This window comes from Chrysemys picta, chromosome 3 (assembly GCF_011386835.1).
Source record: "Chrysemys picta bellii isolate R12L10 chromosome 3, ASM1138683v2, whole genome shotgun sequence".
Taxonomy (NCBI): domain Eukaryota; kingdom Metazoa; phylum Chordata; order Testudines; family Emydidae; genus Chrysemys; species Chrysemys picta.
This window is the reverse complement of record NC_088793.1, coordinates 117,574,675-117,601,602: the sequence shown is the minus strand read 5'-3', so window position 1 is coordinate 117,601,602 and position 26,928 is coordinate 117,574,675. Positions and strand designations below refer to the sequence as shown.

Sequence of the window (26,928 nt, the reverse complement as noted above, 5' to 3'; positions counted from 1 at the left end):
AAACATACATAGCAGAACTCTTGTACTGCTATAGCTCTAGTTATTGCAGATGTCAGGTTTCAGAGTAGCAGCCGTGTTAGTCTGTATCCGCAAAAAGAACAGGAGTACTTGTGGCACCTTAGAGACTAACAAATTTATTAGAGCATAAGCTTTCGTGGACTACAGCCCACTTCTTCGGATGCATATAGATGCATATTCTATATGCATCCGAAGAAGTGGGCTGTAGTCCACGAAAGCTTATGCTCTAATAAATGTTAGTCTCTAAGGTGCCACAAGTACTCCTGTTCTTTTTATTGCAGATGGTCACTTATAATCGGCCAGTTTCAGGATTTTGTATCTTGGACATCACTTTTTTTTTTTTTTTTTTTTTAAGTTTGAGGACAACAACAAAATAGAATTGTCTGTTCACTAACTAAAAGAAGTAGCTTAGTTTATGATAATGTAATTACCTTTCCAAAGCCATTTGTTCACAATGTGAAACAGACCCTTGCTGATACTGTTAAAATATCTTAATCATGTCTGAAAACCATCAGTTGTGCAAGCACCATAACTTTCTCTAATACATGGCTCCGTGATGCTTTGGATCAACTTGATTCACCTCAATGGTTGCAGAGAGGCCTAATACAAAGATTTTATAAGCAGATTTTTAGCCCGTTCACAATCTATTTTATCCACTGATACGATACTTTATAACAATTCTTAATGAATACCAGGATATCATCTTTTGACACTATGGAAGGCCAAAACATCTCTGAAGTCCTTACAGCGCATAAGGGATAAGATTTCTCTAGATCAATACAGAAGAGCAGGTAAAGAATCTGTAGTGTCTTTTTAAAAGTACAGTGAGGTGTGACTAAGTGCACTGTGCTCAGGCAAACAAATACAACTCTAAAGTATCCTCCAAATATCACAGTATGAATTGAAAAGGTGCTATCTGGAAGCATTGTTTTGTTTAGGATTGTTTCAGTTTGAGATTATGCTTTTTAATTAAAATATTACTAGTAAAAAAGCAAAGTAGATTAAAGAGAAGCAAATCTCATAAGCACTCGGGGCCTGATCTGCAAACTGAGCATGTTCAGATTTACTTTTAGGGATGGAGCAGCATACCCAGTAAGTAGAGGATGAAACACAATGATAAGTATTTCATATAATAGCCAGACACATTGAGCTGAGCTAAGGTTAACTCTGAAGTTCCAAGTCTCAAAAATTTTAATCAGAACTCTAATGCCATTAGTAAAAACATTGATTTGCTTTTCTTATGAAGAGTGTAAAATAACATTGACAAGGGAAAGCTGTTCTAATTAAAACATGAGAACTTTTAATACTAACTTCATTTAAAAAAAACTGCTGAGATATTTGCTGATCAAGTAGCATTCTGTGTGTTAATTAAATATCTAACACTCCTTTGTGACAATACAGCATGTCAGTATTTGAAATGTACAAAAGTTTGCATCCCGTGAACTGTTGTTATGTAAGGTTTCAGAGTAGCAGCCGTGTTAGTCTGTATCCGCAAAAAGAAGAACAGGAGGACTTGTGGCACCTTAGAGACTAACAAATTTATTAGAGCATAAGCTTTCGTGGACTACAGCCCACTTCTTCGGATGCATATGCATATGCATCCGAAGAAGTGGGCTGTAGTCCACGAAAGCTTATGCTCTAATAAATTTGTTAGTCTCTAAGGTGCCACAAGTCCTCCTGTTCTTCTTTTTGTTGTTATGTAAGACACTTAGGCCTGCATTCTCAAGGTGCTCAGCACCTGCAGTTCCCACTGAATTAACAGGAGTTTTGCTCAACACCTCTGAAAATTAGGGACATGATCCAATTTGTACTGAAGTCAAAGGAAAAACAGAAAATCATTGCAATGATGCAGGGTCCAGGCCTTTAATGTATCATGCAAAATTTCAGATAGACAGACATCTAGACTGACATCCTGATTTAGAAAAAGTTGGCACCTCTCAGTCTATACAAAATAATGAAGTGTATATAATAACTTTCCCTGAATCCCTACTGTATGTTTATCCTATAACCTTATTAAAAAGATTGCCTTTCTCCTCCTTCCCTCTCTGCTTATTCTGATGCAGTCAGTCATTAACATATGCAATTTAAGGAGCAGCAGATTTCAGGCAGGGGATTTGCATGCTTTTCTGTTGTTTATGTAGTGTCACAACTTTCTTAAAATCTATTTCCCCAGAGGGGTCCAGGGTGGCAGCCTCTGCTTCTCCTGCAGATAAAGGTGCTGTCCCAGATTATTTGTTAGAAAGCTCAGAAAGGGAACCAAATGTTAATATTTTAGTTATTTCCAAGTGGTAGTGAACCTTTGGTAAAACAAATACAATTCCCTGCTGTGATCTGAATCATCATTTGATAGATATCCAGTTTGCATTGCAACGGACACACACAAAAATGCCATTACTTGGGTGCAACAAAAATAAAATAAATAAAAAATTGAAAAAACACCTTGAAACACAGACCACTGTAATAAAGCTATTTATTGAGCAAACACCTCTCTAGAAATCTATTATTCAATTACTAGCTACAGTAATTTGATGTAGTGTTTGTCACGGAGTATTGGGGGACTCAGGGCCCTGCACCCCCGGCTTCCTGCGATTCACCATGACTCTCAGCCAGCCAGTAAAGCAGAAGGTTTATTTGGATGACAGGAATACAGTCCAAGATAGGTCTTGCAGGCACAGACAACAGGATACCTCTCAGTTAGGTCCAGCTTGGGGTCCCAGGGCATCCCAGCCCACCCCCCTTTGGGGGGTCAGAGCCATCTCTGCCTCCCAGCCATCTCTCCAGCTCGCTTCCCACACTCTGCCTTCAGCGACCCCTCCCACAGCCTTTGTCCAGTTTCCCGGGCTAAGGAGTCACCTGGCCTCCAACCCCTTCCTGGGTTCTCATGTTACAAGCTCAGGTATGTTCCCTCGGGCAGACTCAGACTCCCATCCCCCAACGCAGACTATCCCAGCCACACTCGCCTGTCAGCATTCACACACCCCAGTAAGAACAGACCCAGTTCGTCACAGTGTTCACTTACGCTTTCACTCCTACTAAGAGCAATGACCAAACCATTCATCTGAAGAAACATGCAGTCTCTAGTGCATGTATAATTGGTCACCTTCCTAACCTTGTTAAATAAATGTCCTTTTATGAAAACAGTTCCAGTACTTACTATAAAACAGTGGTTCTCAAACTTTTGCACTGGTGACCCCTTTCACATAGCAAGCCTCTGAGTGTGACCCCCCCTTATAAATTAAAAACACATTTTTATATATTTAACACTATTATAAATGCTAGAGGAAAAGCGGGGTTTGGGGTGGTGGCTGACAGCTCGCGACCCCTCATGGAATAACCCCCATGACCCCCTGAGGGGTCCCAACCCCCAGTTTGAGAACCCTTGTTATAGAAAACATCCTGTGCAAAGACCCATAAATTGCTGCTGCCTGCTGCTGAGTTTTGTGAGCCCAAACTTAAATTCTTAGCTCTGGTTTTACTCCTCCTGAAGGCAGGCATTGTGGATTGCCACCATCAACTTCCCCAAGGAAAAGGCTTTTCTGAGCAAGGTAAGTGCCTTTAGATCTCACACTATTACACCTTTACTCTGAGCTCAACAACTGCAACATGCAAAAATACTCTGCAGTGATTATCCTTTGAGTTGATGATGAAAACTTGAGATACTATTGGTGCTCAGCTTTAACTGGACTAAATACTGCACAGGAACGTAAACAGAATTCCTTGTGTACCTTCACTTTTAAAACACTTCCAACATCATGGAAAAAATGCTAAGTGCATTCAGATAATAGGATTATTATTTTTTTAAAGAAACAGAGTGTAGTTGTAAATGGCAGCTCATGGTTTGAGAGAATATGGTTTTATGTGACCAAATCTCACCTGAGACATACCTGCTAGTAGAATGCTATGGTGCCAGTGAAGTTTACCACTTAAACAAATACATCAGGTGCTATAAGGAAATTAGCCAGATACCTAAAACACCCATGGGGTAGGGACTGCCCTGAAGGTCAATGTGATTTTACCAATAATGTTGATGCTCTGTCAAGTGTATTTGCCACTAAATGGTGTGGGTTACAAACGAGCTCTGAAATGGAAAAAGAAACGAGCAGTTTGCTAGATGTTTTGTTTATATAACTGTGCTTGTCCTTTATTTGAACTTTCTAGTTTGATAAAAAACATTCTAAACTATGCTGCTCATTAATAAATTCATGCTCGAAAGGGCACTCTAGGTCTCATGCTAATCAATTCACAAAAATATCCTGTTAGTAAATAGATCACTTATAAAATGTGACTTTAGGCAAAACGTTATAGGATATTATACCATTAGTAGAGGTGCTGGGCCAAAGAGCTACAAGACGAATAAACAATTCTTTAGTTAATTGGCTGTGCTCTACCAGTGGAATAAAAAGCTGTCACCTCCTTCCCCAGTTTCCCTCTATTTACGAACACTTTTGGGGCCCACTGCTGTGAAGGCACTCAGCGCCACTGAGGAGATGCTCAGCATCTGGCAGGAGTGGGCCCTTAAACGCTACACTTTCCCCTCCCTATCCCAATATAGTACCCAGGAACCTTCATTTTTAACTCAAACTATATGCCAAATATTGCCCTTGGATACATGCACACTGCTTCTACCTGCTTCAAGGGAATAATTTAGCTCTCTTAATTATTGCAACTTCCCTCCACCTCTTCTCAGTTTATTACTCCCAGTTGGTAGTTCAGCATTAACCATTTTGTAAGGCCCTGTTGCAGGGTGGCTGCCTGTCAACAAACCAATGACCATTTAATCCTTGACATACTATTAAGTACTCTTGAACATTTCGAAGGCATCTAGGTAGTACCCACCTCCTATCCTGCTGATTGACCATGTCTGTCCTTAGATGATGGCAAGACATGAGGTGCACTGGAGTGCCAAAAGTGGGGAGATTCAAACAAAGGACACTATGTAGTGGTTACAATGATGGGGATGTTTTCAAAGGGTCGAGCAACGTTTCAACCCCCTTATCCACGGTAATGTCTATGGGATTTTAATGCTTTGAGAATCAAGCAAGCTATGTCTTCAGCATCACCTTCACTAAGGTGCAATTATATGGAAAGAGAGGGATTGTTCTGCCGTTTTTTTTCTGCATCAACACAAATGATGGCAATTAAAAAAATCTGTTTTCCTCAGTGGATCAGTGTTAAAAAGAATTCCTCAATTCATACAGCAAGATTGAAAACAGTGTGCTAAACTCTAGGTTCAGAAATATCTTTATTCTTGATTATAGAACAATGATGATTGCTTTAATTCCGTATTAGGAGGGTATTCTTTCCCAGACTTGCTAATTAAGTCTAGATTATTAGCTAACCACATGCCAGTTAAATGATGTCACCAATTAACAGGTTTTCAAAAAAATGTATTCATTTCAAAAATTAAATGCAAGTGTTCTAGTAATATTTCCATCTCCTTTCTAGGAGCTGGATATAGCAAAAAAAGTGAAAAATGACAAAACAAACTCTGAAATTATTTTTTCTTTTAGCAATGTGATAACCAGACAAGATCTGTCCCCAACAAAATATCCACCATCAAAATCTACACATAAAATAATCAACCACCTTAGAAAAAGTTATTTTAAGATTAATAGAAATATGTTTGTTCCTTTTTGCTGTAAGCAACGTGCAGATTCCCTGTAGGGACAGATGTTTGCCATCTTTCATACCACTGACAGAAAGCTAGGTAGCTAGAAATGAATGTAAGAACTGCCATGCCAAGCTGGGTCAGATCAGTGATTTACCTACTAACATTGTGTGTGTCTAACAGTGACTAGCGTCAGATGCTTCAGAGGAAGATGCAAGAAATCCCTGTAATGGGCAATTATGGAATAATCTGCCTAACAGGGGAGTTTATCCCTAAACAACCCTCCACCTCCCCCCACTCAGTTTGTTATTAGCGTGTAGCTTGAATCACGAGGATTTATATCCCTTCTAAAATACACACACACACACACTTTTATATTATATAATACAGAGGAACCTGGGACCTTTCATGCTATGGCAGTGCTATAAATGAGCACAGAGGCAGTGAGACACCTCATAATGAGTAGGCATTCTGGCTAGGGAAACCCTGAGATTCCATAGCAATCACATGCTAGGTATGAAGGGCTTTTCTTCTCCAGCATGCTGTCCCTAGGGAACTCCAGAGCTTCCCTGGATAGTAGGCTAAGAATTATGGGACTCTTTGTTCCTGTGCCCATTTGCTAAGCCGTTGCTAAAGAATGCGTTTCCTGTTTCCCCCACTTTATTACATGAGGGTAGAGGGTGAATCCTGTTCCCCCTGAACATACTTTTGGATTAGAAGAGGCAGTGATCCATTATGGAGAGGGCAAGGGCTGGCTGCATTTATAACATACACCTGAACCATTTGCGAACCTGGGTTGAAGTTTGCACATACAACATTAAACTGCACCCACCCTGATTTAGGGTAGGTTTCAGGTTCTGTAATATGAACTGTTCACAAATCCCTAGGTATTACTATTTCAGGCTTGATTCACTTGATCAACACATCTGCGCATAGGGTGTGAAGGATATGGTCTTTTATTTCTCAAGAATTTGATGGATAACGTGAACCATTATTTCTGATATCAGAGGGGTAGCCGTGTTAGTCTGAATCTGTAAAAAGCAACAGAGGGTCCTGTGGCACCTTTGAGACTAACAGAAGTACTGGGAGCATAAGCTTTCGTGGGTAAGAACCTCACTTCTTCTTACCCACGAGAGCTTATGCTCCCAGTACTTCTGTTAGTCTCAAAGGTGCCACAGGACCCTCTGTTGCTTTTTACATTATTTCTGATGGTCGACTTATTTATTTTCACTTTGCAGCAAATGTTTTACAAATATCTTTGGATACTGTTACTTGTTCAAAGTTTAATTGACAAATTAAGAACTTAATTCTAGACATTTTAAAAATCAATAATGATCACAATATTTGACATTAATTAACATTTCAGTTAAACTATCTTGAAGCATCACAAAATACTGAATTCTTTCTTCTAAATGTTCATACGTACACATGCACAGAGAGCTCTGTTCTGTATTCAAGAAACTTTTCTTAGTCGCTGAATGAGAAACTATGGTAACCACTGAGATTTTAACACTTTCCAGTTACACTCCTTCTTTACAAAAATATCTTATCTTTGCCATTCATATTCTTTAGAGACAGAGATGGTAACCCTTATCCTTTCCCATTAAACGCACAGACTACAGATGAAACTTTAAAAAGAAGCACTTATGGTGACAGCAAAAACCTGAGTTAAAATTTAAAAGACTGATCCAAAACCCACTGAATTCGATGGAATCAATGAAATCAAGCCCTATGTGAGGATGATGTGGTTTCCAAACAAAATAATCAGAAATTGATTGGAGGGAAATATCCTGCCTCCCTGCAACATTTACAAGGTATAGAGGTAGCCACATTCTGTTACTGGTAACACCAGTTAACATCATGGAAGCCTCCTGGGGTTGCACTGGAGCGACTGAGAACAGATTTTCTGTCCCATGTGCGGGAAGGGAGAGGGGGTAAGCTCTTCAAGCTATTGATTTCTGACTGCATAATTTTTAATCATCCATCTTCCTTTTATATAGGTGCTGAAGTACCGATTTTCTTCTACGGTCAGCAGATTACTCTACCTTTTGAAAGTTCTCTAAGGACAATATTGTGACAGCTGCATAAGTGATGGATAGCTTGATGGGATACACATACTCTCCTTGCCAGCATATGGCCTGCGAAAGGACCCATCATACTTGCAGTCCCTGCACAAAGAAGAATGAAGGGCTTGCTCACTTGATGTACCCCAGAGGAGATGGGATGGCTCAAGGAGGAGACACAGCCATAGCCTTATCAGCTATTTCCACACAGGTCTAAGGAGCACTTGGCCACTCATGTAGGGATTATAGCTCCCAGAAACTCGTTTCTTTCTCCAGCTCTCCATGTGGCTTTACAGCTCTCTATCTGATATTATGTCCTCATTATGGACAGCTCCTCATTTTGTCCCATGTCACAATTCAAAGAGACACACTGGGATGTGTTACTTGGCTGGAATGATTCTCTCTCTGGACTCTGACATCGTTTGTGCTGTGCCTGCATGCACTGCACAACAACTGTGCTTCCATCTCCAGTATTCAGTTGCTATTAGGCTGTCCTTGCCGAGTGCATCAAGAGACATGGAAATGACAAAATTGTACTTAAATGCTTCTGCCTTACAAGCCAAAAATGTGCAGAATGTTATTGTCACTAGAACTGAGTGACATCTCATCCTTGAAGAATGAATCCAGTACTTTGCAGCTGGCAAAGAGAATTTAGTCCCCAGAGTCTATCACAAACATTGCAGACTAGTGTTTGATGCACTATATTGGTGCTGCTATCGTGCTTCCTTTTCTTTTGTCCACATGTAAACCTGGGGGATTTTTCCCAGAGTAGCAGAGAGGAAAGATACATTTCAATGTGGCTCTCACCAATTTTCCTCACATGCAAACATCAGAAATAGATTTGTTTTCTTCCTTCGAGTTGTCTGCACCAATTTCAGTAACACATTGTCAGTGTGTCCAGAGGACTGTTACTACTTCAAGCCAGAAAAACCAGCATGATAGCATACAGAAGGAGTCACAAGTTCACACACTTGCTCACAAACACTTTTCTTCTTGGCATGCTTGAACAACTGGAAAATGAACTACAAATTCATCGTCATGGCTCTTACTCATTTTGGTTGAATTGCGTGATCAATGCTACACACAACCGACAGGAAACGTCTGGGATTTGCAGCAGATGTTGATACACTTCTAGAAAGTCCTTTACTAAGTAGTTCGTGCATATTGGAGGCCAACTGTTAGGACCTTGTCTGGGTGTCAGACACAACTGCAGTCCTCCCTTGAACATGTGGGGCAAAATCCTTGCTCCATTGTAGTCAACAGCAAAACTTCCATTGGCCTCAGTGGGGCCAGGATTTCACCCCTGGCTTACTAGAATTGCTAGCTGACCCCCAAAGTAGCAGAGTGGTGGCAGAGCCATGGCTCCAACTCCATTCTGCACCAGCTAGCAAAGCTGGTTGGGATCAGCACATGCTGTGCCATCTGGAAATGTAGTACAGTAGCTTTCCAAGTTCCCGGTGGGGCTGTGTACTGCTTTCAGTGCAGAGCTATGGCTTCATGGCACAACTGAACCAAGCAAAACCGATGATAGACACACAGTTTCCCTACATCAGCTTGGCTTCTCGCAACACATCTTGATTCCATACTGGCATGATGCCCAGAAGAACGACACATGATTTCAAGAGAATTATGTTCACCACTGTTCTCCCCCCACACCCCCAGTTAGAACAGAGTAAGGATATTAATTGCCAGTTGCTCCACTAGTTCTGGGGTCTTATCAATTACTAAAGAAAATTGTTCACCATACAAAAAATCCTGAATGTCTTATTGATGGTGATCAAAAGCTTCAGGCAGCTATTTCTCTTGCAATTAATGACATACGGGGCATGCATGCACTGCCTGGGCAATTGCAAAGCAGAGCTAATAAGAAGCTGTACCCATAAACAACATTTACTGGAACTGCCTCAATGCATAAAATGTGCACCAGGATGTGTGGGCACCTAGTGGCTTCTTCCTTCTATTATTTCATTCCTCTACACCTACCTCTGTTGAAGCCTGGGTCAACTCGGTTTGATTTTCTTTCCATTTGAATTAACGCCAATTGTTCATGTGTTCAGCAGAATGGGATTTGCCAGCCAGGAGTTTTACAATCTTTGCTGCACAAAACTGTCTCCCCCCCACCTCGCTCGCCCTTTTCCCGTTTTTATTTTAAGATCAGTATTCTTCTGGGGACATTTTGGGGATGTCAAGATAAGAGTATTTATCCTGATCCATGAGCACTTCTGCTCTGGAAGCAATCAGATGCCTGAATAATGTATGCACACTACCACACAGCCACATCCTGGATGAAATCAAAGGGCATATCTGTACTGATCACATGTATGTTTTATACACAACATGTTTTTAAAAAATTACTTTCCTTCTCTGACTGTTCTATTCAGCTTTTGGTGGAGGGAAAAACTGACAGTTACTAACATTTACCGATTAAAAGCAAATCCTTCCATAGCTTATACACACAAATTCAATTAGTGGCCTCTGTCTGGTTTCTACTGAATAAGTGTCCTCAACAGCATAACTGGATGGCACCAGTTTAGAAGTATTGGCAGCCACAGCAGAGAGGTCTTTGTTTATTATGCCATAATGATCACCTGTACCTATGCATAGTAATTGTCTTTGTGGATAACATGCTCATACACTAATTGTTGGAAAACAGGTTAATGTATGCACCATTCCCAATAGCCATGTGCCTTCTTTTAGATGGCAAAATGAATGCCGAAAGCATGAGAGTCATTACTTGATTTTATTAATTTCCAGCTGAGGAAATTAATAAAATCACACTCCATTCTCCTGATGCCCCACAATTCCATGGCAACTACTGTGGTTGCCTCCAAAACAAAAAACATACTCCATTTTAAAAACTGTGTTTATGGGGGAACTGGATGGGCCAGGAGATTGGCAATGGGGTTCAGAAGTCTTCATCTAGGTTTGACTCTGGGCTAAATGGATAGTGACAGAATTTTCACCATCTAAATACATTGTCACTCTGAAAGAATTTGATGGTGTTAGTACTGTTCCGAGTGAAGAAGTTTCAACACCACGTGTAGGCAGTCTCAGTAGAGAGATAAGGGATTCCCTCCGCTGTGAAGAGTGTCCCTCCAGCACATCGCTGGGCCAGGTGAACAACAAGGGCTACAAAATGTCCAACACCACATGGATATGCAGCGAAATTTATAAAATGCAAAGTGACTTTTTATTATAGGTATAGCCATACTGAACCAATGGAAAATTAAACAAACCTTTCAACTGCTGACCCCAATGTGGGGTTTCCTTTTCTAATACAGGAAGTGACTATTTAAAAAAAGTTTTCATGCATTCATTGGTAGCATCTTTTACACAAGTTTGTATTGCTGCTGCTGTGCTTTACCTATTCTGTAATAAATTAAGGATTTATGCCTCCAGGGCTATCCATCCAAACTTTGGAATTAGCACTAAATTTACTAGCAAAAGCCAGCCTTCTGACTTTTTAACGTGGTTTGGCCAAGCAATGGAAAGATGTATGAGAGGGTTGTGTGTGTGTCCCCATATCCACACACCCATCTCTCTCCAAGTGCAAATCTGTTGAAGAAATGGGTTGTGAGGATCACTGTTAAAAGGTAACAGTTTCACACAGCTCAAACTCTGCCTTTTAACATATCCCACTAAGGAGCCATATTTTCAAAGTGTCAGAGGTTTAGGACTGTGTGGACTTTGTGCAAGGAATCATATGTCTGATTGGTAAAGATGTTTACTGAGGTTACATGTACAAATTGTTTATTTGCATGTGTAAATGGCCAGATGTATTAGTGATCATTAGCATAGATATGCACAAAATTTACACAGCCATTCAAGGTAAATGTATATGCAAATTAGATGCATAACTGCAGGCACATTTTGGATTGTTTTGGGACCAACAGAAAAAAAAAAGAATTTGTTTTTGCCAAAGTTAAGAGTTTTTGCAAATAGCATACTGAGCATGCACAGCAGGTGCGCATTTCTAGTCTTCTGATATTCTGAAAATATAGCTGTTGGGTTCCTCCCATGTGAAAGCACTAGGACAAACCTGGATTCTCAATGTATGGGGGCCAATAACTGTTGTCTCCTAACCTGTTTGGAAATGTGCAGGAAATTGCCCACAGACAGAGTTAATGAAAATATCAACTGCTCATGATCAGTATGAAATTTGCAAGTTCTCTTATCTTAGGTAAATGACAAAAAAAATTTCAAACAGTCCTAAATGGGCATGCTTTTTTTTTTTTCAAACCTTCCAAACATTTGCCTGCCCATAATTTAATATGTCTGAAATGTTTCTTTCAAGTGGCCTAAGAACTACATCCATCAGGTTCTGAATAAATAAATACAATTTCAGCGCCAGATGGACCATTTTGCAAAAGCTAAGAAGGCATTTGTAGTGTTTTTCTCCTAAAGAAAGAGAGAGCAGGACAACTACTCTGATCATGTTTCTTCTTTAGACAACTTATTTTGATCTGCCCTTTGAAAAGATACATCAAATAATTCATAATACTCGAGAACCTGAAATACCATTATCATTGATTTTTATTCAGCCAGTCAGGAACACAAAATAGGATCGTCTAAATATGCTCTATTTCATGTAACAGTTTTTGAAGAGGTTGGCATATATTACTCTGAATTACTGCATTCATTCCACTATTACTACTATTACAACTAAGTATCAACTATCTATTTTTTTCTATAGATTTTGTAAAAACCATTCTTTTTATAAGAACTTTAATATTCAGCTTTGAACACACTGAAGTTATTTCAAATGTGTTGCATTATTACCTATTTTGCCAAGCTGGAGACATGCAACCAGTCTGAGGACAAAATAGGTCTTTAAGAATGGTGACTAAAATCTACTGTAAATTAATCTTATTTATTATCTGGTAAATCTCTGGTCTAAAAACATCTCTCTCCTACTCTCACAGACACACATATCTAATATCAGAGAGAGAGAGAGAGAGAAAGAAAGAAAGAGAGAGAGAATGTTTACATTAAAGTATTTCCTTTTTTTGTTCAAATTTAATTTGTTTCGAGAAACACTTTTCTCTGATAATGCTCAAAAGAATTAGAGCAGCTGAAAGCCAGATTACATTAGTCTTACAAGAAAGCCTTAGAGTAGGAGTGCCTTCTTTGGTAACATGAAGTCTCTTTAAAATAAAATAAATAAAATTAAATAAATAAGTGTAATGCATTAAAAGAATCTACCAAAAATACACAGTAAAGATAGGCAAGTTAGCAATTGCACTGTTATATTTCCAGCTAATATAAACCATGGCTTACAGAAAACATTTTTCATAAATTATGACCTATGAATAAAAATAAAAGTAACTATACATAAGGCACTGAATACAAAATGCAGCTTATGTTACTTTAATGCATGAAGGACTTGATCTTTGGCAATTGTCAATATATCAGCATTTCAATGAACACCAGGAGCACAAGAAATTAGACCTCAGAGTGATTAAACACAACTAAATCTAATTGAATCAGCAATCGTGCTGCATCCCTAGATTTTTCAAGGTCTTCTATTCTTCTGTCAACAATACGCCTACATATTGCAGAAATAACAATTGCCAACGTTACATACCACTGCCACGTAAACAACATTTTAACACAGTTTGAAAATGTATTGACACGGAATGTGTTAAAAGTGTAACATTTATTGTAAAAAAAAAAAAAATGTGTGTATGGGGGAGGGGAGCAGTTATTAAGAAAGGTATAAACTGGGCATCTCAGAGAAAGGAAAACTGCCAAAACTACAGAATTGCCAAGAACAGATGGATTTAAGTGTCTACTTATTTTATATAATTTCTTAGAGCTTATCAAGAAGTTTCATTTTCTGTAACTAAGTATCTCTTTATCTTCCTGTTATCTCACAAATTAACTTTTAGACTGATGGACAGACATAAAACTATTTCAGTTCATTCATCTGTCTCCTGGACGACAACAATGAATGAAAGATTGTTAGTGTCAATGTAGTACCCCTAGGACAAAAGATGTTCTTGCCCCAAATTAGTATGCACCTCTGAAATTCATTTGGATGCTCTCTTCAGTGCATTCTTCAGCAAAGATTATCCTTAAGGTTGTTACAGGAAAGAGGCTATATAATGAAAAATAAAAAACCCAGAAAGTACAAATATAAAATCTAATAAGCAAACATACAGATTTATATTAAGAGTTTAGCTTCGTTAAGATTGCTTTTTGTTTACTTACCTGTTTTAGGAAAAATTCAACCAAAGTTCAAAGGATTCTGCTTCCACAAAGCAAGTGATTACATCTACAGCTGTTGTCTGTTGGGAAATGAACATCTCTTTCTCTCTCTCTCTCACACACTCACCCCCGCCCCCAATAAAATAACCCCAAACTGCCTGTTGTTCCAAGATATGTTCAGAACCACCTACCACCATCAATGTCTTCTTCACAATGCTGTACTTGCATATGTAGCCTCCTCTCACCCCCACACTTCTGTAACATTACATAATACTGAAATATCCCTACAACTGTACTTCCATACAAATGCATCAAATTAGCATACATAGATATGTGAGACAAAGAAAAAAACAAAACAAAAGCAGATACTACACCTTCGGAGGTTGCACTATTTTCTTCCACTAGCTTTTATTAGGAGTGCCTATTGTTTATATGGTGAACAGTCCTACACCAAAAACAGAAACCACTTCTTTTTGTTCACAATCACCAAACATGCACAATGAGGCTACTTTCTAACTTGCTGTCTTTAAAAATCCTACATGATTAGAAACATCGAGAGGGTCGTACAAAGAGCTGTGACAGTAATAGGTACCCTCCAACCGAAAGAAGGCAATCAATTAAAAACCATTTGCAGAAATTGTAGGGCTGTCAAAGACTCGTTTACAGCTGTGGTTCATCAAATCAAACTGCATCTGATTGCCAAGCCATTTTTTCCACTGCATCTAGAAAGCCAGGACACCCTCCGTTAACTCTTAAAAATAACGTTCGCATTACTGTATTCCAATCAAAAAGCCCAACTGCAATATGGTCTGGGAAATAACTTAACACATTATGCACTGGTATAACTGGTAGAGATTTTAGGAAAAAGAGTCACCAGGGAGCAAACCTGTCTGATCCCTTCCAGTTCTTTTGGAATTAGCAGTGGTACATAATTTAGAAGCTCACAGTAGCTTATCCCATCCAATAACTGCTATAAATGAATTGTGCTCTGTGTATCAGTATCCTGCTCAACTCTCTTTAATTTCCCATTTTCTGGCGTATTTTAAAAAGACATAAGGGATGATTTTGACAAACAAGTCTGTTTCTTTCCTGTTGGCAGCTAAATGTTTCTTGCAAAGCAAAAGTACAAAAATGTCTTCCTTCAAGCAGACTATGATCTGATTTGCATGTCTCTCTGCACTATTCCAGAACCATTGTTCTCCCTCCTCACACACACACTCCTTGGGCAAGATTACAGCGGATGGGTATGCAAGGAGAAGTGGGAGAGGGGCACAAAGAGCCTCTCTGAGTAGAAGACTGCATCAGACTGTTGGTGCCCGGGGCAAGAGCCTCGCCTCTCCTAGATAAGCATGAAGGCTGGATTCAGACAGCAGCATACAATAAATCTTCACAAAGGACATAGCAGTTGCTTTGATCCCCAAAGCACAATGTATCCCAATGCTCCTAGCAGGATAGTGCACCTCCACATTGCCCCAAGTGAGGCAACAATGTGTTTTAAGGGGCAAATCCAGACCCAGGTTTCATGAACCTTGAGGGCTCAAGACTTAGTACCGTTATACAAGGCACTGGTGAGACCTCATCTGGAATACTGTGTGCAGTTCTGGTCTCCCATGTATAAGAAAGACGAATTCAAACTGGAACAGGTGCAGAGAAGGGTTACTAGGATGATGTCTTATGAAAGGAGGCTCAAAGAGCTTGGCTTGTTTAGCCTAACCAAAAGAAGGCTGAGGGGGGATATGATTGCTCTCTATAAATATATCAGAGGGATAAATACCAGGGAGGGAGAGGAATTATTTAAGCTCAGTATCAATGTGGACACAAGAACAAATGGATATAAACGGGCCATCAGGAAGTTTAGACGAAGGTTTCTAACCATCAGAGGAGTGAAGTTCTGGAACAGCCTTCCAAGGAGAGAAGTGGGAGCAAAAGACATATCTGGCTTCAAGACTAAGCTTGATAAGTTTATGGAGGGGATGATATGATGGGATAGCCTAATTTTGGCAATTAATTAATCTTTGACTAATAGCGGTAAATATGCCCAATGGCCTGTGATGGGATGTTAGATGGGGTGGGATCTGAGTTACTACAGAGAATTCTTTCCTGGGTGTCTGGCTGGTGAGCCTTGCCCACATGCTCAGGGTTAGCTGATCGCCATATTTGGGGTCAGGAAGGAATTTTCCTCCAGAGCAGATTGGCAGAGGCCCTAGGGGTTTTTCGCCTTCCTCTGCAGCGTGGGGCATGGGTCACTTGCTGGAGGATTCTCTGCACCTTGAAGTCTTTAAACTATGATTTGAGGACTTCAATAGCTCAGACATAGGTTAGGGGATTGTTACAGGATTGGGTAGGTGAGATTCTGTGGCCTGCGTTGTGCAGGAGGTCAGACTAGACGATCATAATAGTCCCTTCTGACCTTAAAGTCTATGATTCTAAAAATCAGACCCCATGTATCCCTTTTGGCTGGGCAGCCAAAAAAAAAAAAAATCTAGGATATGCTCTTACCCTGAAAGGTGGGTCAGTCTTCTGCCTGTGTGGCACTTGGTCCAAAGTGCCATCAGTACTGCTCCTCTTCAGACCAGCGGTGACATCAGGCACATTGCTAAAATCTGCATTTGAAGAAAAAAAAAAACAATCACCACAGTTTAGAGAGTTACACATGATGAAAGGGAGAAGAATCAATTTGTTTTCATTTGTAAATGCTCTCTGCTTGTAGTCAGGTCATTTTTGGGGCGGGGATAATACAGTAGCTTTCCCTGTATAGAACAACGAAAGAGGAAAAAAGAAATGGACAAACTTCAAGATGGAAGCTCTGCATTTAAAAATGCAGCTGGATAAGAAAGAACATCTGAAGTAACATACATATTCGATCTACAAAAATAAATCTCTTAGTTCTTGCTAACGGCATGCTTCCTAATGTAGACTCATCAGTCTACAATGCAGCAGTCTGTACCAGTTGATGGGGATTACCGGTCAAAATGATTAAATGTACAAAACCATTCTCTTTGGATGAACACGCCATTCTAGGACATGACTTGGTTTTAAATTCCTTAATGGGCCAAAAAGAGAATCTCATCTTAGAATAAGTATCAGAGGGGTAGCCGTGTTTGCTGCTTTTACAGATCCAGACTAAGAGTCCTGTGGCACCTATAGACTAACAGACATATTGGAGCATGAGCTTTCGTGGGTGAATACCCATGCATCCGACGAAGTGGGTATTCACCCACGAAAGCTCATGCTCCAATATGTCTGTTAGTCTATGTGCCACAGGACTCTTTGATGATCTTCGAATAAATAACTTCTCGTGGCCTTTGGCTCCCTCAACATTTTAACTACTTGTGTTATGCTGAATGTATACATAGCACCTGTGGTAATACAAAACACACACCACGTATGGCCCTAATACTTGCTTGTCTACAGTAAGGGCTTGTCTACACAAAGGGCGGCAGCAACGTAGCTACACCGATGCAGCAGCAGCAGCACCACTATAGGCTTCAGAGAAAATCCCACTTAAACCCTTGGGCAGGCTTCCCTGTCAGCATAGGTACTTCACCTCTGCGAGAAACGGTAGCTAGGTCAACAGGAGAAGCCCTCACGTTGACATGGTGCCGTCTACATCAGGAGTTAGGTTGGTATAAGTGTCACTCAGGGGTGTGAAAAATCCACACCTCAGAGCGACATAGTTATACTGACATAAGTTGCTAGTGTAGACCAAACCTTAAGCAGGGAAGCAACTAAAACATCCCTATATGCACACCAGACTTGAGGGGAATTCTGCATGGGTGGGGCCAGATGCCTTTGCAGGATCAGGGCCTCTGCTAATTACCTGCTGAGGGGAGGGACTGTCCCCTTAATTGCTGTATAAAATGCTCATTATACTAATTGGTGCTGTAGAGAAACGGTAAATAGAATACCTCAGGCAAATAATAAAGGAAGAAAGAACAATAAAAAAATTAAGTAAGATAAAATTAAATGAGAGACAGCTAAAATTAACAGAACAAATACATAGGCAAAGATCAAAACTCCCACCAAAAAAAATACAGGAAAAGACAAGGAAAATAGAGCAGTCAGGCATGAAGTAGAAACATACATAATGTCTTTCATGGGATTTTTCACCCCGATCAGTTTGCTTGAGTACTCTGCCCTCCTCTTCTTCACATGTATTTTGTCTTTTGAGTTTTAAGATTTTTTTTTCAGTGCAATGACTATGCCTTCTCATATATTTATACAGCATTTACTGTTAGCACAACATGACCTGATTGTATTTAGGGGCAAAGGGTGTAACCACAATTTAAATTTGAAATAATAAGAATTTTTTTTAAAAAAGGTTACAATTAGGACTGTCAAGCAATTAAAAAAGTTAAGTGCGCAATTAGTCGCGCTGTTAAACAATAATAGAATACCATTTAAATATTTTTGGATGATTTCATTTTCATATATATTTAATTTCAATTACAACACAGAATACAAGTGTACAGTGCTCACTTTATCTTTATTTTTGATTACAAATATTTGCACTGTAAAAAACAAAAGAAATAGTATTTTTCAATTCACCTAATACAAGCACTGTAGTGCAATCTCTTTATCATGAAAGTTGAACTTACAAACGTAGAATTATGTACAAAAAATAACTGCATTCAAAAATAAAATAATGTAAAACTTTAGAACCTACAAGTCCACTCAGTCCTACTTCAGCCAATCGCTCAGATAAACAAGTTTGGTTACAATTTGCAGGAGATAATGCTGCCCATGTCTTGTTTACAATGTCACCTGAAAGTGAGAACGGACGTTCACATGGCACTGTTGTAGCCAGCATCGCAAGATTAGTGCATCTGGCATGTAAATATCTTGCGATGCTGGCTACAACAGTGCCATGCAAACACCTGTTCTCACTTTCAGGGGACATCGTAAATACGAAGCAGTCAGCAGTATCTCCCATAAATGTAAACAAACTTGTTTGTCTTAGCAATTGGATGAACAAGAAGTAGGATTGAGTGGACTTGTAGGATCTAAAGTTTTTAATTGTTTTGTTTTTGAATGGAGTTATGTAACAAAAAAAAATAATCTACATTTGTAGGTTACACTTTCACAATAAAGAGATTGCATTACAGTACCTGTATGAGGTGAATTGAAAAATTCTATTTCTATTTCTTTTGTTTATAATTTTTACAGTGCAAATATTTGTAATAAAAATAATAATATAAAGTGAGCACAGTACGCTTTGTATTCCGTGTTGTAATAAAAACCAACATATTTGAAAATGTAGAAAAGCATCCAAAATATTTCAATAATAATAATAAATTTCAATTTATATTCTATTGTTTAACAGTGCGATTAATCACAATTAATTTTTTAAATCGCAGGTAATTTTTTGAGTTAATCATGTGAGTTAACTACGATTAATCAAGAGCCCTAGTTACAATAAAGTTTCAGGGAAGGAGCCCATTTTGAGAATATTACATCCAACTAAAAGTTGGATACCATACAAACACTGGAAAAGGAGGATATGGCCTGCCAATTGGTCTGGAATTTGTATCCTCTTATTTCTTCCCTTTGTGATGAAAGCAAAACATCCTTTGATTGTGCTCCTGTGTGCCATCAGAACTGGTCCCAAAAGTCAGATAAGCAGAACGAACATCAGTCACATGGCTAAAAGCTGCACACTCCTCTCCCTCCTGACTCCAAAAATAAAAGAAAATTCTCTTTGAGAATGTCACATTTACAGATGAGAAGGGTTTTAATATGCAAGCTATCACCACTTGCAGAAACTTTTTCTGCATCAAATGGAACCTGAAGTCAACAATGAAACACAAACTATACAACCTACAATTTGTACTGAGCAGCTCTCAGCACCCATAATTACCAACAACTCCAATGGGAGCTATGGGTGCTCAGCACATCTTGGGATTTGGCCCAATGTGCACAAATGTTTTGATAAGCTCCCTTCCTAATTACATTACTTATGCTATGTTTTGTCAAACTGGCAGGCAGATACATGACTCACCATCATTCAAGAGAAATGATAATGTAACCACCACTAGAATTGAAAAGAAAATATGCTTCCTAAGTCAGCTATTTACTGTTAATCATTCAATTAAAGCAGGGCAGATATTGACTATCCCATCTGTGCACTGAGAAAGGCAAATACATGTGGAGTGTCCAAGAATACCACATATGTAAGGAAATCTCAGTCCTTGCATCTCTGCAGTTATACACGCACAAGTCAATATGGAAGTTATTCAAAAGATTGTGAATTAAGATACAATGGAAACGTATCCCATGAAGACATCTGAGGCAGCAACATTCTTATGCTACATTCCTAGTCAGGAAACCAAAGGAAATCAACTTGAATATGTCAACATCAGCCATCCGGCAAGCGACTTCATCTACCACAAAGAAACCATCAACCAATGCAAATGTCACGAATCTCCTTTGTCCATTTAATTAACAAAGAAGTCTTAATTGCATTCCAGTCAGTGCTGTTTTTACCAATTCATCCTCCCACTGCAAGTTATCAAGGGAAGCAAGCAGTAACAGGGAACCTTGTCTCTAACTATCAGCCTGTTAGAATCTTTTTTCACAACACTTCAGGTCTTGTTATATTTTAATTTTTCTGACCAATTTGAAAAATTGGTAACACTCATTGTCAGCACATCAAGTATTACCAAACGTCAAGAATCTTGTAGCTGGGGAAGCCTCCCCCTATCCCAAGGGGAAAATAGAAGGCGGTGTATTTCAACCTGCCACTCTATTATAGACAACAGCCAAATGGTGAAAAACTTCAACAAACTCCATATAAAAAAGAACAGATGGCACAGCAAAATTAGATGTACCCAGTCTGACTCTCCGAAGAGGCTCAGAGTGCTGTGGAGACAGCATGCTCAGCTTTGGGGAGTGGGAGAGGTTCTCTGCATCGCTTCACACTAGCCTCCTGTCAGGTTAAGAAGCAGTCCTGATAGACTTCAAAAGCTGTCCTGGCAAGAATGTGGTGACTGCAATGAAAAATGCCTCAGTAATGGAGGGTGTAAATAGGAGAAATGGGGGTGTTTGGAAGGGAGGGCTGCAGAGGACTCCTTCCCAGGGAAAAGGAGTAGATAGAACAGTCTTCATCAAACTTGGTAAAAGGTTAACAAGCGCTTACGCTCTTAAAAATAAATTATAAAATACTTAAAAGATTTTTAAAGGAAATTATTTAACTCTTCAAACACTCTTGAAGAATAATCATCATTTTCAGTGCTTTCTGCTAAAAGATTTTGTAGCTAAGCAAATTTTGGTCCCCCTTCTCCTCTTATATCTCCTCTCCAACAAGAATCTGGTCTTCCTCCCTGCTGGTGAAAGGGGAGGTAAAGAACAAGCAAACAAAAATACATACACCTACCCCTAAACAAACCCTCATCTACTGTGGAAGGGAGAAGAGCAGAAGACTCATGAAACAGACTGGGAACCTCACCATGAAGACTTGATTTATCTGAGGAGCACTTAGACCAGGGGTTCTCAACCTATTTACCATTGTGGGCCTCAGATGTAGCTCTCTCTGTGTTATGTAGGCCACATCCGCACAATATATATACACAACCTAAATGGCCCTGAGGATGTCAGGTGTGCTGATCAGGTCGCAAGTGGCCCAGGGGCTGCGGGCTGAGAACCACTGACTTAGACACTACGGTGACAGGTGCTATGGAAAACCCTAAGATAGTCTGCTTGTTTGTACTGAAGCCTTTCATCACTTGCACATTACTTAGGACTAAAGAAGTTAAAAAACTTACTGAGACCAAAGGGCCCGATTGTCCTCTTTCACTGATTTTACATGGGTGTAACTAACGCTGGAGTTACTCTGATTTGTACTGGGATGAGAAGAAAATGGATGCTTTAGACTCGTTAGAAAAGTTTACAAGTGACAGATAGAACCAACTGTGATGGACTCAGTCTAGTTCCTCCATGGCAGATAGCCAGATCTCATTAACTAGTTGTAGTGTGATAGGCTGTTTGCAGAAATATATTTGTTGCCTCATGAAATGCTACTATGCTTGCTCATTTGAATCCAGTCCAGTTCTATAGTACCTGAAGAAAATTTGGTGGCTTATCTAAAATGAGATGGTAGTCCCAGTCCAGTTCCTAGCAGACCAAGTAAAATCATTATCACAGTTGGTACTAATTTGCACCAGTCAGTGGTAGTCTCAGCAGAGAAGTCAAGGTGCGAACGGGCATGGGGACTGAAACATCCACTCACCCTTATAGATGATGGCTTAGATCTTTGGCTATAGTATACAATACAACTCATGAGGGGCTAGGAGTACAAAGATAGTCATTGTGCTTCCCTGACTTTGGGCTAGCTGGGTGACCAGCCAGTTCCTCGGCATAAATTAGAGCAGCCCATGAGCTGCTTAAAGTTACACTGGCTGCCAGGAGACCCAAGCTACTGATACTGTAGCCTGGAATCTGCAGGAAGCATAGGAATCCCAACCATGCTTTGGCCCCATCCCACACTCTCAGCAGAGAGGGTGAAAGAAGAGTGGTGTAATAATTACTACATGAGCTCTATTCCACTACAGGATCCCCGGGGTGATGGGTTCATGGACGGTAACACATCCCTATGGCCAGATACTGCTGCTAGCACACAGCAAAATAGCTGCACTGCACCAGAGTATCTGAGCTGGTTTCTGTGAGACACATGAGACACGGTAGAGCAATATCTCTACATAATGGCATTGTTTAGAGGCACAGAATAGATAAACTTGCTGGAACCACATTTCAGCTAATTTTTATTTGCAACTTGGCAAAATTATTATATTGTAATATATATTAAGAATTAGTAGCCCCAGTCTGTTGTGCAGGAAACAATCAATTCAATGAGTTTCTTGAATGACTGTGCATCCTTTAGACACTACTTGTAACACAGCCAATATTTAGCACAGGATTCGTTCTCTCTCTGTGGCCTGATCTATGACACAGACTTTCCATAACATGGAAATTAGAAACTGCTTTCGTGTAAAGACACTAATTCAGGCATATGGAAAGCAGCTTTTTTTGTTTTGTTTTGTTTTGTTGTTATTCTCAAGAATGGCCAGTTATGAAAGCCTGCAATTCCTCTTATTCGTCTAGCAAATGTTACTGCCAAGAGAAAGGCAAGGTTCCAGAAGCCTGGAAAGAACGTTTCCAAAGTCTCTGTTAAAAAAGTCATTGTATGGCCTTAGCCAAATCTCAGGAAGGTGTAAAGCCGTGGTGGTCTTAGTGCCTCAATATCTATTGAAAAAGAGTCAGGGAGTGATAGATGAAGCATTCCACCATAGCTTGGAGAGCAGAAATATCAATGTGGTGAACTCTAACAATGCTCCCTTGGAGAGCAGAATTCATAACTTCAAATTAAATAGTTCAGCCTGGTAGATAACTGCATCTTATTCTACTGAAAAGTAAAACTATTTCATATTTTCAACAGTAGATACTATTTTGCAATAAAATTACAAGAATTTAAAAGAGCATATTTACTTTTGATTAAAGCATGCATCTTCTTATCCTCCTTTCTTCCAAATTATAACCCTGTCACATACCTGAATGGATATTTAAATGGAAGGATGTGCGAAGGTGTTGTTTGATCCAGAAAAATGTCTTATAGTGTAATTTACTAGAGAAACTTTTTAGTTTTCTTAAAAAAGATATTTGAGTTTAACAAATTTCACTAAAATACTTAGCTCTGATGCAAGCAAAACTCACTAAAATTAATGAGTTTTATCTACATCAGGCCTGAAGAATAAAGCCTTTAACTTCTTTGGTCAGGGCCGGCTCCAGGCACCAGCCCAGCAAGCAGGTGCTTGGGGCGGCCAACGTAGAGGGGCGGCACATCTGGCTCTTCGGCGGCAGGTCCCTCACTCCCTCTTGGAGTGAAGGACCAGCCGCTGAATTCTGAAACAGCGGAGATAGAGCCGAAGTGCCGCAGATCGCGATCACTGCTTTTTTTTTTTTTGCTGCTTGGGGCGGCAAAAACCCTGGAGCCGGCCCTGTCTTTGGGCCATATCATTTTCCTGGTTATCTTCATGAAGAGGGCATTTTGCATGGTTTCACCCATCCTGCCTGCAGTCAGTCATCTCTACATCTTCCTGCTTAGGGGCCAGAGAGCCTCCTATGAAAATTGTGATTGCAGCTGGGAAGGGGTGGGAAAGAGAAAGCAAGGATCTGGGGGGAGGCAAACCACACCTGTGTAAAATTCAGCAGACAGCTAAGCCATAGCCCTCCTCTTTGCTGGGAAATCCCCTTGCAGGAGGGAGATGTGTCCAGAAACTGTAATGATTGGGGAATTCTCGGTAATGAGGTTTCAATGGAGCTTTGCTGCAACAGAATCAGACAGGAGGCAGGCGGCCCCAGTGCTTTACACAGAAGCACAGAGCTTCCATCTGGATGCCACTCAAATCTTTTGTCAACCCCAAGGGATCCACTGAGTTTGGGAGCAGAATCTGTGGGAGTCATGTCTGTTTGTGGGCAGAGATGGGGCACATCCTGTTCCCTGAAGGAAAGATCTCCTGCTGAGGTGGTCCTCTCCTACAGAAGAGAGGGTGATCAGGTTCTTTGTGAAGTCAAGCCAGATAGAAAAATTGCATAACCTGCAACACAAGTAGTTATGAACTAAATGGAGAGAGAAGAGGAAGCCTAGATTCCCCTAGAAAACTGAACATTAAAGATATTACTTCAACCCAAGTCATTATCCTTATTTCCATATGAAGAATTCTTACTCTGAGTGATAGTTTAATGAGTAGTTGAGGGTGGAGAAACTCATTACAAATAGCACTAGGCTTAGTTAGTGTATCAGGGGACTGGGAATGAGCAGCTAACAACTTTGAGAAGAGATTTAAAACACAGTTCAGACAAGGCACCTCCTGAACAGGTTTCTAACTTGGAGCCAAATCCTGAGTGTCTTTGGGCTCCCTCTTGACTTCAAGATAAGTTGCAGGAGCTCAGCAAAAACTTAACAATTCTCAAGTATGAGGAGAACAAGTTATAAAAACACAATAGGTAAGTCATTTAATTAACCCAGTTACTTTGCAACTAAGTTTTTCACTGTTCTTTGGATTGGAGTTTCTTAAAGTATAGTCTGGAGAATTATTATAAATGTATGAGTTGTACTAGCCAAAATAACTTTCAAAGCAGATAAAAAATTACAGAAGCCAAAATAAAGATGGTTAGATGATAAGGTTCACAATGTCAAAAACTAAACTCAACATGGGATGTTACATTTTTCAAGAGATAATAAATCAGTTCAGTTAATTCCAGGTTTTCTTACAACCTTTTTACAAATGCAAAATTTTATCCTAAGTCTACAATTCTGTGGGCAAGTGAGTATGTTATCAGCAAGGAATGATGGATTCTTAAATGTAGATCCTTATTAATCTCCTACCAAGTTTATCTGCTAATAGAATTATAGATCTGCTCACATTAGTTCAACAAAAACAATTGTAAGTAGAATTCAGAAATTAGACAGATTACTTATCAAAGTATTGTCAATTCAGTCCAAAATTATCTTGCCAAGGTGACACTCATAGCCAAGCTTTGCCACTTATACATGCACAAAACTATCACACATTACACGCAGAACATAATACGCAGATAATAATCTTGAAGATATTCTAATTTCTCTGGAATTTCAATTCAGTAGGCGCTCATGTTACTTTAACCAAAGATTCAAAGAGTGGTAAACCTGTAGCTTACAAGCCAATTCAAAGATTCTTCCTCCTTTTATCTAACAAGCTGTCTGTTCTGTTGACCACAATATCTGTGTGGTTTCTAGGTTGAACTCTGAAACAGTCAGCGTTTCTCACGGCTAACTTTTGCTGTGGGGAAGCCCAGTCCCCTGATACACTAACTAAGCCTAGTGCTATTTGTAATGAGTTTCTCCACCCTCAACTACTCATTAAGCTGGCATAACTTCGAGACAACTAAAATTAAACTTGTTAGTGTAACAAGTGCATGTAAGAGATTTTAGTCATTCAGCGGGTTTTAAGTCAGGAACATACTTTCTGAGACGCACTTAGCCTCGCATAACAAAACTGTCAGCTGGGTAAACACTACATGTATAAAAGTCATTCTCTACTTATCAGCTGGAGCTGGCATGAAGGCAAGTTCTCTAGCTCAGCTTCACAGTTGCAATGACTGGTTACTCAAAATAGAAAGTTCATTCAGGTAATTCACTCCAGGTGTTATGACAGCTGTATTCCTATTCTCTTTCCAGATTTCACAATTGTTTCCTAGATAGGCGTTTAAAAGAAAGAGTTCATGGGCTGTTTGTTAGCGACAAGACTTTAGCTATTACCAAACAGAGGGTGCTCTTGCAGGCCGGACGGTGAAAGTCCTGCTCACAGTCTCTCTCATTCAGATGTTTTGTCTTCAGGAAGCAACATGTTGAACATGTTGGGTATTTTATATATTTTCTGTTGGTGGTGTGGCCTGGTTCCTCTTCTTGGCAAAGCTAGTAAGGACGAATCAGAAAGTAACTGAGGCTTCTTCTGATGAAGATTTGAAAGGCTTAAAAGAGAGACAGCTTGTATCCTGGCTAATCGTCCAATGAGAAAACAAGGTGTCCTTTATGGCTTCTTGCAACATTGTGTCTGCAAAATTTTTGTGCAAAACATCTTGTGTCATACCAGTTTATGTAAGATGTGTTGGCCCATACGTTGAACACCTACTGGCTTTGCTCCAGTCAGCAACCTACTTCAGCAAGTTATTTTCTGTGGCTCCTTTGCAGTGTGTTCCAACTTTGCATGACTCCATGCTTTTTTTTTTTTTAAACCAGCATGTTCAACTTTCTGCAAAAATGTCCATTTTCAAGTTAGAACAGTCTTTACGTAAAGTCTTTTCATACTCCTTGATGGTTCTATCTTTGTTTAATGCAGCAACATTAAGTCATTTGATTCATTTGCTTGGGCAATCACCAATATGTGATAACAATTAATGAAATCATACAAAACAGTTGTATACACCTCTGTAACAGTACCCGATGATTCCCTACACCTCAGTGACAAGGTTAGTCGGATCACTTCACACGTGAAACTT

At 39.7% G+C, this 26,928-nt stretch overlaps 1 protein-coding gene across 5 annotated transcripts in view; it reads right to left on the bottom strand.

Annotated features, from left to right (window-relative positions):
• TIAM2 (TIAM Rac1 associated GEF 2) overlaps positions 1 to 26,928 on the bottom strand; it is a 235,778-nt gene that overhangs the window by 29,718 nt on the left and 179,132 nt on the right. For 4 of the 5 annotated variants that reach the window (XM_008177654.4, XM_065588849.1, XM_042848258.2 and 1 more), the window contains exon 16: positions 16,396 to 16,499. In XM_008177654.4, coding sequence (XP_008175876.2) covers positions 16,396 to 16,499 — 104 coding nt within the window. Of the gene's footprint in view, positions 1 to 13,899; positions 14,669 to 16,395; positions 16,500 to 26,928 lie in introns of those variants that run through there. The other variant, XM_008177660.4, reaches the window with a different exon arrangement.